We start from the raw sequence: 14,249 nt of genomic DNA, 5'->3' as shown, positions 1-14,249 counted from the left end.
GTGAGTGATTATAACGCCCCTGATTAATCCCACATCGAAAATGGACAGGATTAAGATTGACTTAGGTCTGATGAGTGTACTACTATCAACTTTAGCTTAAGCATTTGATCAGTGATTTAGACCAAATGAAATCGATAGGCCAATTAGCCTATCAGGCCCGAGTCATAATACACACAACTATGCTCAATGTCACTGCTGACCTTTTATCTCTAATCATTTCGATTCCAGAAAATGCACATAAACATACGTTGATAGACACCAAAAAAGAGATGGCACACAGGAAACACTGAAAGCATATTATCAACATGTTAAAACTGAATCAGCACAATTCTATGGCTGCATTTCATGAGCACATACGTCGATTCCACAAATGCTTGATCAGAAAGTTCAACACCTCTTGTACTCGAGCCAAGCATATTATCAACATGTTAAAACTGAATCAGCACAATTCTATGGCTGCATTTCATGAGCACATACGTCGATTCCACAAATGCTTGATCAGAAAGTTCAACACCTCTTGTACTCGAGCCAAGCATATTATCAACATGTTAAAACTGAATCAGCACAATTCTATGGCTGCATTTCATGAGCACATACGTCGATTCCACAAATGCTTGATCAGAAAGTTCAACACCTCTTGTACTCGAGCCATCTTTGAGCACTACTCATCCTGGACTAGTGCATTTCATGAGAAGAATTGCTCTTGCCTCTGGCATTTGAGCACCAGAAGTCGTTACCATTGCCAAAATTCCTGGAGAAAGTCATCAACGTTTTGTCTGCATCATACATAAAACATCTGTATATTGTTCCAAGTTTGTTTGTTTCCCTTGTTTCACAGTAAGTATAAACGCAGACCACGTTAGGCAATTAGCCCAAAAGGAGATTGGAGGGTCGAAAGTAACCCCACAAATATTTTTCAGCAGATATAAATAAGCTAGCGGCCATCTTTTCTGGACCTCAAATTTCCACCTCGCATCTTTGAGCTTTCCATCCATACCAAGGTCTCTATCCATAACAAGGTTAATACCTTCATCTGAGTACCTACCAACACGAATAGTGATGCCATCTTCATTTACATTGACGTCTCCAGTGAGGCCACCTGGAAAGCTAGAGAAGAGTCACATCTTGCATGTCGAGCACCTCCTCTTCCCCAAAGCAAACAGAGCTCTCTGGGAAGCTTCTTTGTTCAATGTCTCCCAGAAATCTCAATTTATATTGTCACATAGAAATTGGACTACCAATCCTCCAGTAAAAAATTAATTCAACAGTTAGTTTTCACAATATAATGGAAGCATATCAAGCATCCTAGAATAGGCATGCACCGAATGAACTAGGACATAATGTATCCTCCGAATGAGTAGGACAACAATTTCATCAGTGCATTCTGGACCAACACAGTTCATAATTGAACTCTATAATTTGGAGATTACCACTCTTAGGAGAAAAAGAAGTTGAATCAAGGCTTCGAGGCTGTTAACTATATATTTAAGAGATCTAGTGAAATCAAGGCTACAAATTTCATTACCAAGAGACTTAGAAAAAGAATATAATAGCATCAGAATTAGCATCTCCAAATTTCTGACATGCAAGATTTCCACTTAAAACAACAAACTATAAGCTTACTTGCCAACATTAGTATTAGCCAGGCAGACCACTGTACTTCAGATACAACCCCCCTTTTACTAGACACTGAACAACAAAAGTTTACAGTATAAGTAATTCCATATTTTCGCTAACCCATCAAAGGAAAAATAAAATAAAATACTTGCTATTGAAGTCGAGGACTTCACAATGGAGTTCAAATATGTCGTGTAGCAAAAACATAAACTTGCTAAAAAAAAATCATTGCATTCAACATAAAAGTCGAGGGACTTTTTCATTCATCCCATCCATTATATCCATTATCCTTTTTTTTCTTCCAATTGCCAATATCACAACGTTTTTCTATTCAACTTGATGGATCTGATTGTGTTGTGGCATGATGAGTCGATTCCATATTTTCAAGATCTACTTACATCACTCTCTATTCAACTTAAGATGATAAAAAAGATTCCATGACAATATCTTGAAACAAAAAAAATTCTCGCGATGAGTGCGAGGAGAAGCTTACTCTGGGCGGTCACATGGTGCACCATTTTCTGCCAATGACCGAGCTCCGCATTTCAATTCAGTGAGTTGGGTCCTGCGAAAAACCCCACACTCTTCACAAATCATTGAACAGTTCGGACAGACGATAAAGATGCAGACCTTTCGCGAGTATACCAAGCGCCAGTGCAACAGCCTCCGTCAATATCATATACTATTCCCGTCTTTTGATTTCCAATTCAACTAGATTTTGAAATTAATAAAAGCATCATAAATGAATCAACCTCATCCAGTTAATTAACTATCCAACCTGATTAGAAAATGTAAAAGAATTTACACTTCTTTTAATAGTAATTATTCAATTTTACAGCAAAATGAAATTATCTATGTGATATAATTTTTTTCTGGGCTTTGCTAATACAATTGATCCAATACGAGTCAACATCCTCAACCAAGGAGAAACAAGATATTAAATTAAACCACAACCAGTGACATAACTAGGGAACCCAATGACTAAATGCAAATAATCAATGCTTTTGTTGATACCAACACCCCATCTTTTACATGTTCATTATGAACTTCATGTCATAAAGCAGTTGCTTCTCCGAATAGATGGAAAATAGAGTAGAGAAGTACCACAACATTAGAGCAGGATTCGCAGTATCCAAGTTTTTCATGTCATCCAAAGCAACATTTTATTCACATTGTAGGGCAAACACTATTGATCGGAACATAACATGTACTTGGATAATTACAATTACAAAGGGCAAGGTCAACAAAATTTACTGACTACCATTTTAGTCACAAACTTACAGGGGATAAGTCAAGCGGAAAAAAAAGAGAAGAAATAAATCCTTGATCAGTCTATCATGCACAAATACAAATAACCATCAGTAAATGGAAAAAAAATACCGCTAAATTTTCAAACAGTGCATCCAAAAGAGGACCATGAATGCCTGTCACCACAAGGATGGTGGAGCTGCACAAACTAAATTTAGGAAAGAGAGAAACAATCTGATACATCACTTGCTATTGCAATCAAATCCAGATGCACGATCCACACAATACAATAGCATGTGCAGCTGTCAAAACGAGTAATGAAAGCTTACAACTATACAATAAGCTTACAGTCTTCTGTTATCCATCCTTAAAACTGAAGATAATCAATCAAGAAAAAGAAAAGACGAAACCATTGGCCTCTAGAGGCAGGAATCATGAACAGAACCCAGAAGAGCTTGGACTAAGCAGAGAATTTAGACTGAAGAGTGATACCAGAAAGAAGAAAAAAGATGCAGGTATGACAACAAGAAACACTTGGGCTACAGCAACTGTTGACAAGAATGACATAACTGCTCTATGATTGACAGTAACAAATGAATTCCATCCAAAAAAATTGGAAGCAGCTAAATATCAAGCAAACCCAATAGTCTACTCTAGCATGATAAAACAGATTCAAAGCAGCAGGAAACAATGTTAAATAGAAAAAACTGATAAGCTAAGGTTTCTCCGCTACTGTATTCAGTGGATGAGGGATGGTTTCTTCCATGGATCTAGGTATCTACAAATTACCACCCATCATGCCACCCAAAACCATGTATTGCTACACAACATGTACTAAACCTGTATCGATCTGGAAGAGAACAGGTATGATTCCAGTAGTCGAAATTAATAGACTTAAGAAGGCGACAAGCTGGAGAAAGCTTCAGAATCAAAATCGTTTGGCTGTCATTCGGTGATAACCAAAACACAAATTTCAAAAAAAGAAATAAATAAAAAATAAACAAAAACCATTCCAAGCCATTACCAGTCATTTGCACATTAATTCAGCTAACATCATAATTGTAAAGTTCCAGCACAAGGGACAATAGAATACAAAAATCCTGAAGATATGGTTCGCAACGAGGAAAACCATAAGTAACTTGTTCATCCTTACCAACATCTCCATCAACCCATCAAAACTTCAACCATTGCATAAGCTTCTCAAGAAGTGGTTTTTCAATGGAAAGATTAAATTATACAGTGCACCGAAATAAGACACCCCAGCCGAAGATACCAATTGAATGGTGAACCATTTATTCTTGTCCTAAATAGTTATAACTTCACAAAGGTTATTCCTAAACAACTGCATTCTGCCAAAAGATACTCTCCAAAATACTTGCAAAATAATTCATTCCCATCTTCATCAACCATCAAAATTACTCAAGTTAGTCTATTAATGAGCCTTTCAGACTGTTCATCCCACTACCCAATAATGGCATTTCCCATTCACAGGACATTTCACTGTTAGCAGTTAAAACACATTATCTGAGAATCCCGTTTGGAACAATAGTAGAGTATAAAGAAATCAATACATCAAAAACATAAATTGTGATGTCGATCATCTTGTAAAATTTAGTAATTTACATAGATATTGATTAGGTTCTTAAATTTTAGAATCATTATTATAATTCTGTAAACAATGGTTTAAATTATTGGTCAGACCAGAACATAAAAACCGATATTTATCGAATATAAGTACTATACCAGTTTTGTACTACCATATACACATTCCCTTTGTCACAATGGCAACAGGTCAGCATACCACCCTATAGATCAGTGGTGTAGCAGTCTGAGTATTGACACTAGTGTCGGTTTTGGTATCCACATGGTGTAAACCATCTAAGTTTTTTGAACACAATTCATTACAAACTATGAAGTACCTTGGAGTGCTTCAAAATGCCAACAAATTTACACTAATAAGTGGCTATATAAGGGAACTGAACACGGTAGATATAAAATATGTATGGTGCTGCAAAATCAGATGGAAACCAAGTTCATTGCTACTTAAAGACAGAACAAGGTCCTCTAGGTCTAAATAACCCGAATAAAATTACTCCAAATTGCACAAAAGTCAATTTTACCAAAATAAGATGGATAAAAAATAAAAAAATAATAGGATGTGAATCAAAGTCATTACCTGCCATTTTCAATCTAAACAAGAACACCTGGGTCATAAAGCTCCATATAGAAGATAACTACTTCAGATCAGATGATAAACATAACTAATCCAACTACAAAACAAAGAACATGATGATTTTTACCCAAAAAATGTCTACTAAATGTCATGTTTACTAAAGTAGCGGTACAGTACAAGATCGCTTACAACAAAGGATTCAGTTAATACAGGCAAACAAAAGATTTGCTCAATTCAGCTGTTCTATGAGTTGTAAGGCATGCATAATTGAGCATACTGGAAACTTGAATATGGTATATGGTATGGACAGATGCACTCTCTAATTAAAAGCACAGTGCAAAGATACAAAATCAAAGACCGAGAATGCAACCAAGGGAGGCAAATAATTACTAATTTGACAAATCAACAATATTGCATTTCAAAATAAAAAAACTGGAAGCAGGGTTTGCAATACCGTACTGTGCCGCCCGGTACAGGCGATACGTACCAGTGAGCCAATAGACCAACACGTGGACCGCCCGCCATCGGACGGTATCAAGCATTTGGCCTCGTATCGGGCGATACAGGACTGTACCAGATGGTAATGATCGAAATTTTGATCGTTACCGACCTATACTGGTCGGTACGGTTCGAAACTGACCGTTACCGATTAATGGTTTTCAAACGGTCAATTTGACCGGGAGGCATCCTAAAGGGTTTTTAAACACTTTTCTCCCCTCTCTTTCATTCCATTTCACCTCTCACACTCTTAAACTCTCTCAAGTTCATTTTTACTCACAATCTCTATCTTATTCTCACATTTTCTATCGTAAACTCAACAAAGCAACGATTTGTGGATTCACGACGATCAACCTACGACCATCACCACATTTATGCACCAATAGCATATGGTGTATCAATACACTATGTCGTAAAATCAATTTCAGGATTGGATCCGACAAATATATCATATTGATATACAGATATATAAACATGTGGCACTATTCTTACCTAATTTACATTAGTTTTACTAAAACTATACTAAATGTATAGTTATTTCTAACTTAAAAATCCTATCCTAACATTTTTTATTTTTCAGGTATTTTTTACAAAATGTTCCATGTTTTTTTTCTCTTAATATTGTCTTTTAGTTAAGGTTCTTAATCTCGTACCGTATCGGTGTACCGAGCTTTGGGGCACTATTCTTACCTAATTTACATTAGTCGTACCGTACCATATCGAGCAAAGCTCGGTACACCGATACGGTACGAGATTAAGAACCTTAACTAAAAGACAATATTAAGAGAAAAAAAACATGGAACATTTTGTATAATGTAGTGTCAATCATTTAGTGGATTGTTAAATAGTAAAAAGAATGTATAATGAACTATCCTGACATAACAACTATGTCAAAAGTAAAAACAGATATTGCTAAATTTCTCATCTTAAGCGGCCAATCAGTGGCACCTCTCATGGTCAAGCACGAAAACTATAGGCTTAAGACATTTAATCAAGGACCAATTCATAATGGATTGGTCATTTAGTTGATTGTTAAATAGTAAAAAGAATGTATAATGAACTATCCTGACATCACGTGTCAAAAGTAAAAAACGGATACAGATAAATTCCTCATCTTAAGCAGTCAATCAATGGCACCTCTCATGGTCAAGTACAGAAACTATAGCCTTAAGACATTCAGTCAAGGACCAATTCATTTCCTTGAGAAACTGATAACCTTGAAATTGACGATCCAAATGGAAAATAATCAAGTTGGAAGGGAACGCATTCTGGTCATGCAGAATTACCCAAAAAAAATTTCCTTCCCTTCTTTTATCAAATACCACAATCTGGTAGTAGATTTAGTTATTAATCATAGGTAGATAAATTTGCATCATTAAATAATTGCCTTATAAGTATCCACTTATCAAATGAAAATTCATATCAACACTGAAACTGGAGATTCCATTTCATCAGGCTTCTGTCTGGTCTTTCCTATGACAATCGACAAACTATTTCTCATACTCAGTTGCATGTGATTCCAGTTTTAATCTTATAAGTGCAGCAAAGTACTTCTAGTTCTAAAAATTATCTAAATGGCTTGTCCGAATAAAATAATAATGTGTGAATCATTAGGGTGGTAGTTAAAACTCCAATAGTACATCACTCATGCTCTTGCTCCACACATTTCAAACCAAGCATGGAGAAGAAGTTGCATGTCTTTCTGCAATTAATAGTCGCGATTTCTGAAGACTGCATGCTGAAAAAGAACCTATACAGAATAGATGTGGAAGCACGTACTGTTACCTGAAATCTATAATAGAAACATAAGTGTAGTCCTCAAAATCGTTAACAGTGCTTCTTTGTCTAATAATTAGTTTGCTCCAGATAATAAGCAGCCATGTAACTATCACATATCCATATGTGCTACATGCACAAAACTCTGATTCCCATAACTTCAGGGACCAATTTTGGAAGGTCTACAACAAAGACCAACTTGACAATCCCAGAGTGCAAAAACAGAGAACATATCCAGCGAGCCGTATTAGCAAGGGAAATATATCCAACAAGCTGTATTAGCAAGAGAAACAGAAATTTTCACTAGTCCAAAACATTTCAGAGCCTTCTCAATTTTATTTTATCAGACCCTTCAAAGATTATCGTGCCACTGAGATCATGTGCCACTGGGATATCTTTGTCACAGTACAAATACAAGATATACTTCAAGCTGGTTAAGTTAAAATGCCTTGGATCAAGCATTGATGATAAAGTAAAGTATCCAGGTACACCTCAACTTCAATTTATCATACAAATATTGCTCATTAAGAACTAAGCTGCTAAAACCTTTTCTCATCCGATAATATCTTAATAGCAGAAGAAAACATGCTTCATACATACCACACCATATATTTCTTGGCGTTCCTGTTTCTCACCCACAGTACTTTAAATTCCATACATCGAATATTATTAGCTAAAGGTCAATAAGCAAATAACTCTTCTGACCAAACCTTACTGCCCTCTGCTTCTTAACTCGAGTTCATGAGGTGTTCTCTCATAGAGAATCAAGCTAAGCATGCTTGGTATTAACTCCCCTTTCCAAGCATGTTGGCATCATACTGAGAAGCTTCTTATAATCCACAGCCTACACCAGTCCTCTTTAATGTCAAATCTGTGCCATGAAGACAAATCTATACGTGATAACTAGACACAACCAAGCAAGCTGTGCTTAAAAACAAAAGTAATACCTTCTGCAGTGAAATCAATAAAAGGGAAGCATGACGGCCAGTGATGACAGTTTATCATGCAAAAACAGAAAAAATAGAACAAATAATAGCATTTAGTGAAAAAGTGAGAGCACCTTAGTAGTACGAACTAGACCCACCACCACCTACATATCCACTTCCGCTTACGTTACGGCCAGAATAGAAGGATGCAGATGAAGAAGAGCCACCACCAATCTGCACAAAGCAGCATATTAAAAATGCAACCTGATGACTACAATATAATGACACGAGAAGGTGCTTACATCAGAACCACGGGACATATAGCCACCATTGAAGCTTGACGAGTACATTCCACCAGCACCACTGCCGCTGACTGAGCCTATATGGAAATCAGAAATTAATAACAATGACAAGCACCAACATATAGCAATTCAATTAGTTGAAACTAAATGTGCCTACCTCCACCATAAGTCATTCCCTGACGGTTCCCATATAAACTATCATGATCAGAAACTGAAGACCGACTACCACTATACCCCATATGAGTCCGACCAAGCCTGCTTATCATAATAATTTAGATAATTGGAAGAACTGTCAATCAACATATTTCACAAATGACTAGAAAATACATATCAAACCTATCACTATAAGCATCTCCATACTGAGAACCACTGCCACTAACAGCATAATCCAAGCGAGCCCTTGACTGACGTAGACTTACATCAGCATAACGAGTGTCATCCTAAAGAAGTAGACGAACCAAAAGGCAGAAGTTAAATAGGAGAAGAAAGAAAAACATGCATATGAAATTGGAAAAAGAAAATCAATTAACGGCACCAACCAGATCTGAGTAAGGACGTTTTGATCCAGAAATTGAATCATAGTCTCGGCTACGTCCTTCTCGATACGTAGTGACAGGCCTTTCAAGTTTTCGCTCATAACCATCATCAATGAAAGTTCGTCTATCACCAGGGCGAGAAGCATTGCGTGCTGGAATATCCATATAACCAGGCCCTCGGGGGGAGTAATCATCTCTGTAAGACAAGTGTCTCTCTGTGGGAACTCTGGACCCATATTCAGCAATGGCTCTGTTTCTAGGAGGTGGCAGCTCATCACGCCTACCGTAGTCCCTCCTAGCACTGAACTTTGGGTATGAAGCAACTAATCAAAAATATTAAGAAACGCTTTAGTGGACCAGATAGTGAACAGGATGGCCATGCAAGAGGTAGAGATATTTACCAGGTGCAGGTGGTCTTCTGTCATAGGACCTCTCAGGTGGCGGCAATCGTCTTGCCCTCTCTGCTACTGCCATCACAGAATGTCTATCTCTATATCCAAAAGGTCTCCTCAATCCACGACCACCAATTGGCATACCACGAGCAATAATTGATCTAGGGGCATAACTTGGGAATCTACGAGGTGGAGGGCGGCCATAAGGCACACGGCCACCTCGAGGAGCTCCCCTGCCAACCCTAAAAATTCCCCGAGGATCGTGTTTCACTCTACCTCTTTGATGTGGTCTTGACAATCTAGCTCTAACTTTAACCTTGTCATTACCTTCCCCAAGTTCAGCATTATTGATGCCTTCAGCGCACGCAACAGCATTATCATGGGAGTCAAAAGTAACAAATCCAAAATCTTTCCTCTTTGCAGCTGGCATATTGCGAGCAAGCTCTACTTTCTCGATTATGCCATATTTCTTCAGGTAATCCTTTACACGGTCCTCATCCCAAACGGCAGGCAACCCATCAATAAAAACAGTTTTAACCTGACATTGAATAGCCAAATTATATGAACCCAAAAAAGTTCTCTGCATCATGGAAATGCAAAAAAAGGTCTATAGCCAACTTTTTAATTTCAAGTTCAAACAAAATGCAGACTGATTTACTTTTTCGCGTTCCTTGTTACCACTGAACCAAACAGTCGAAAACAGCATTCATATAACGGAATCAAATTTGTACCTGTGCCATGATTTCATCATCTGGCTCAATAAAAGAATCTGCAAAGGCAATCTTAGCAGTCCTATCAACTCCAAATACTACATCTCTCTTCTGCAAGCACCTATAAGCATCCATTGCTTCAGAGCGTGATGAGAACTCCAGAAACGCAAAACCACGGTTCATTCCTGCATTGTTGGTATCTTCAACCAACGTCAAATCTTCCATATTTTCAACTCCATAGCTTTTTAGTTTCTCCTTAAACTGCATATTAAACCCAAACAAAATTCAAATAAATAGGTATTAGAAAAATACATTAAAAATCAGAAAATAAAACAATAACCCAGCATATTACATGTTCCCTTGTCCATGACTTGCAGATATTACCCACAAAGAGTGTGTCACTGTCTTGACTTGGAGCAACACCACACTGCTTACCTCTCACCTACAGAAGATGATTGCCCAAGTTCTCATGAGACAAGAAAAATTGAAACAAAATTTTAAAAAGGGAGATGAAAACAAACCACAGGATTCTTGAGCTCTGAAACAGCACGCTTTGCCTGCTCCACAGTAGCAAAACGCAGGAATGCAAACCCTTTGTTCTTCTTTGTTATCGGGTTCATCATAAGCCGGATTTCAGTAATTTCACCAACTTGAGAAAAAACTTTCTTGAGATCGTTTTCATTAGCATCTTTATCTAGGCCACCAACAAATACTTCAAACTCCTTGCGCTTTCTATGCTCTTCAACAACTTCATGGTGATCTTCTTCAGCATCAATCTGGTCTTCCTCCGCATTTTCAAATTCCTCTTCACCTTCTAAATCTTCTCCACCATCCTCAATCTCCTCATCACCCACGTCAACTTCTTCCTCTTCGACCATATCACCCTCGTCACCCTCCTGACCTTCATCAACATCATCTTCTATTATTTCATTCTCCGGATACTTCTCATCATAATCTACAGCAGTATCTTCTTCAGGTTCATACTCTGGTTCATTGTCCTCCAACTCTAACCTTTCATTTTTATCTTCTTCCGAGTAAACCTCCTTCACATCTTCTTCATCTGCAGTACAAAACACAAAAATAAATTCAACTTCAACAAAAAATTACTAACATATTCTATCTTGACATTTTGATCATAGCAGTATGTATCAAATCGATGCCCACTATAGAGATTTATCAAACAGTTATCGAGTAAAGAAGCCATGTTGATTCCTCTTGAAGCAAAGCTCCATATATCATAAACCATAATGATCCCTCCAAAAAGCAGGGACATCACACAGCAAGTGGCATTGAACGACGCATTAGATATAACGAACAACTATTTACAGAAGCAAAGATATACATGTACAAGATGATGGGCGCCTAAAGAATTCTAATAGCCAATAGCAAACACCAGGCGCAAGTAATCAGCTTAAATGCAATTTGCAAAATTTGTAGCAAGAAGAAAGATAAAAGTATCTTAAAGTCAACATAAACTACTTTATAGACAATTACGAATCATAAATTTTCTATCAGAAGATTAAACAAACAGTAGGAACAGAGGCTCGAATACGAGAACAGCTAAACGAGATCTAGATTAGTAAAACACCTTAAAACAGTCGCAAAACAACTTTTTTCAAGTTAGCATAGAGAATTAATAATAAATAAAAGAAAACAAGGTAACTAAAAGGACGGAACACCATACATTCAACATCCACCGATTCAGGGTTATTCTGACTGGAATCTAACACGACCGGCTTCTCCTGGACGGTCTTCTCCACGACGACTTCCTCGACCTTGCTCTCCTCCTTCACCTCCTCAACGGGAGCGCGGGTCTCTTCCGCCTTGGGGGGATCCTCGCTCACCTCGGCCTGGTTCTTGGCCTTTGGGGTCCCCTTAGCCGTCCTAGCCGCCGTCTTTCTCGCCCCCGTTGACCCTCCCGAACCCTTCTTCGCCGGTCGAGGAGGCATCTCCGGTCCAAAAATCTAAACAGAAGTCCAACCCTAAAGAATCGATACCCAAGAACAAGATCAAAGAAAGGTCAAACAACCGCAACGAACAAACGAGGCAGCGACATCCGCAACCTTGTGGTGAGATCAAAGGCCTTCAGAGATGACCAGATGAACCGATCTTGGAAGCAAAACCTACCGATGAAGCCGGCAACGGAGAAACCCCAGCGCGGAAGATCTTTAGGGGAACAAAACAAGTTAAAAAACACGCACGGCCAACGAAACCCTAAAGAAATAGAATGCTACGGCGCGACGCACGACTGATTTGACTACATTACCCTCGTCGAGTGGTTCTACTGACCGCCAATCCATCCGATAGAGTTGTAAGAATACTTTCGTCATTACAGCAGCAGGTCGGATTGGGATTGGGTTTGGGTTGGACTCGGATTCGGGTCCATCGAATTATTCGGTAGGATATGATCTCTCGCTAACACCGCTTACCTGCGTCTTTGATTGGACAAATCATGGCCCATCGGGTTACATTGAACCACATAAGTCGTGGGACAAGCCGCTTACATCACGGTGTTATTTTATATATGTTTCTCTATATTTAGATTTTTAGTATGCATGCAATTAATATAAGTCAAAAAAAAATTTCTAGTTCAAAAATTGCATTAGGGGTGATTTAAAAAAATTATTTTGGTGTTTAAGTTAGTAATGATTTAGGAGTTCGAGTGTTCAGTATTAGTTTAGTGAATTTATAACTAAAATATGCATGGAGAAACCCTTATATAATATTTGTTTTTAATCATCAGGATGTTTGGATACAAAAGATTAATTGTTTGAATGAAAAAATAGTTTCATTAATCAAGTTAGTGTTTATTCATCGTAGATAAGAAAATTTTGTAAGGAGTTTTAGTGCTTAATATTAGTTTAATAAGTTTAAGAAAAACCTCTTTTATATTATTTATTTTATCACCATGGTTGATTATGAAAGATTAAGTGCTTTAATAAGAAAATATTCTCTTTAGATGTAATATTGATATGACATGTCTAGTTGATGTATTATCATATATAAGTTAAACAAGCTTCGTACGAGAAGTCACTCTTTCATTTTGTAATGATCGTTGATTATATAGACATGAATAAATAAATAAATATTCTTATATCTCATACTAATATTATCCGATTCTATTTTCACGATTGATAGATTTATTTTTATGGTATTACCACAAGATTTGAAAATTTTCGTTCGATAAAATCGTTTCGACAAAGCCTATATCGAAAAGTAATAAATGTAATGACTTACAGTAAATATAAAGTGAAATGACAACCAAATAATGGAAGTAAGTAATAAGAAAATAACATACCAGATTTATAATGGTTCGGTCATCGTGACCTACATCCACTCTTGATTCCTCTTAACTCGAGGCCACCAGCTTACACTACTGGTCTTCCTTCAGTGGACAAAGACCAACTACCATTTTACACTTTTTCTCCTTTTTATGAGTTTAGGAGACAATCCTTACAAATCTCGTACTTCTCTTATAATGATCTCAAAACTAGACACTTAGCAATTTTACAACCCATAATAGCAACCCCTTTATGCTCTAATTTATGCGTCTCCAAAATAACTGGGGTATTTATAAACTCCAATTGACTTTAAAAATAGAGTCAAGAAAGATCTCATCCTGAATTTCTCGAATCCTAGCGGTACCATCACCTGTGCTGGGCAATACTACTGCCTACAATATTAACACTAGGTGGTACCATCGCTTGACACAGTCTGGGAGATCGTGTCTAGGCGATACCACCGTCTAGACTTACGGTACCACCACCTAACATTAGGTGGTACCATTGCCCGACATAGTTTGGGAGAATATGTCTAAGCGGTACCATCGCTCAAACTGATGGTACCATTACCTGACATTGGGTGGTACTATCGCCCAATCTTGCGATACTATCTCCTAACACAGTCTCGGAGATTGTGTCTTAGAGACTGAGCCTTTGGCGGTGCCACTGCTTGACCCAACTTTTGGGTCACTGAATGAGCTTTTCTCTTGGCACAAAATAACCACAACATAAGCCCAATTGACTCCTAATTGAGTTGACCTAATTATATTCTAAACCAACTCAATTACAA

General features: G+C 37.6%; 1 protein-coding gene across 1 annotated transcript; it reads right to left on the bottom strand.

The window, feature by feature from the left end:
• Window positions 1-7,746: 7,746 nt before the first annotated feature.
• On the bottom strand, window positions 7,747-12,388 carry LOC135585677 (heterogeneous nuclear ribonucleoprotein Q-like). Its single transcript, XM_009390826.3, has 12 exons — window positions 12,242-12,388; window positions 11,863-12,160; window positions 10,700-11,238; window positions 10,531-10,620; window positions 10,200-10,439; window positions 9,478-10,006; window positions 9,080-9,399; window positions 8,877-8,980; window positions 8,698-8,795; window positions 8,541-8,617; window positions 8,373-8,472; window positions 7,747-8,183 (listed from the first exon to the last, which is right to left on the bottom strand). The coding sequence occupies exons 2-11, from the start codon at window positions 12,125-12,127 to the stop codon at window positions 8,374-8,376; spliced, it is 2,361 nt and encodes a 786-aa protein (XP_009389101.2). The 5' UTR covers window positions 12,128-12,160; window positions 12,242-12,388; the 3' UTR covers window positions 7,747-8,183; window position 8,373.
• Between the last annotated feature and the right edge of the window lie 1,861 nt (window positions 12,389-14,249).

Source organism: Musa acuminata, chromosome BXJ2-2, assembly GCF_036884655.1.
Source record: "Musa acuminata AAA Group cultivar baxijiao chromosome BXJ2-2, Cavendish_Baxijiao_AAA, whole genome shotgun sequence".
NCBI classification, from domain to species: Eukaryota; Viridiplantae; Streptophyta; class Magnoliopsida; order Zingiberales; family Musaceae; genus Musa; species Musa acuminata.
Note: the sequence above shows the minus strand (reverse complement) of the source record. Positions and strands in the feature narration are given on the sequence as shown.

What these genes read in the sequence shown, in the direction of transcription:
- LOC135585677 (XM_009390826.3), bottom strand. Translation starts at nt 12,127, where the DNA reads ATGCCTCCTCGACCGGCGAAGAAGGGTTCGGGAGGGTCAACGGGGGCG. An exon ending in TGAATCGGTGGATGTTGAAT is followed by an intron (nt 11,239 to 11,862) that starts GTATGGTGTTCC and finishes TTTGTACTGCAG; the next exon opens with ATGAAGAAGATGTGAAGGAG. An exon ending in AGTCATGGACAAGGGAACAT is followed by an intron (nt 10,440 to 10,530) that starts GTAATATGCTGG and finishes TTTAATATGCAG; the next exon opens with TTTAAGGAGAAACTAAAAAG.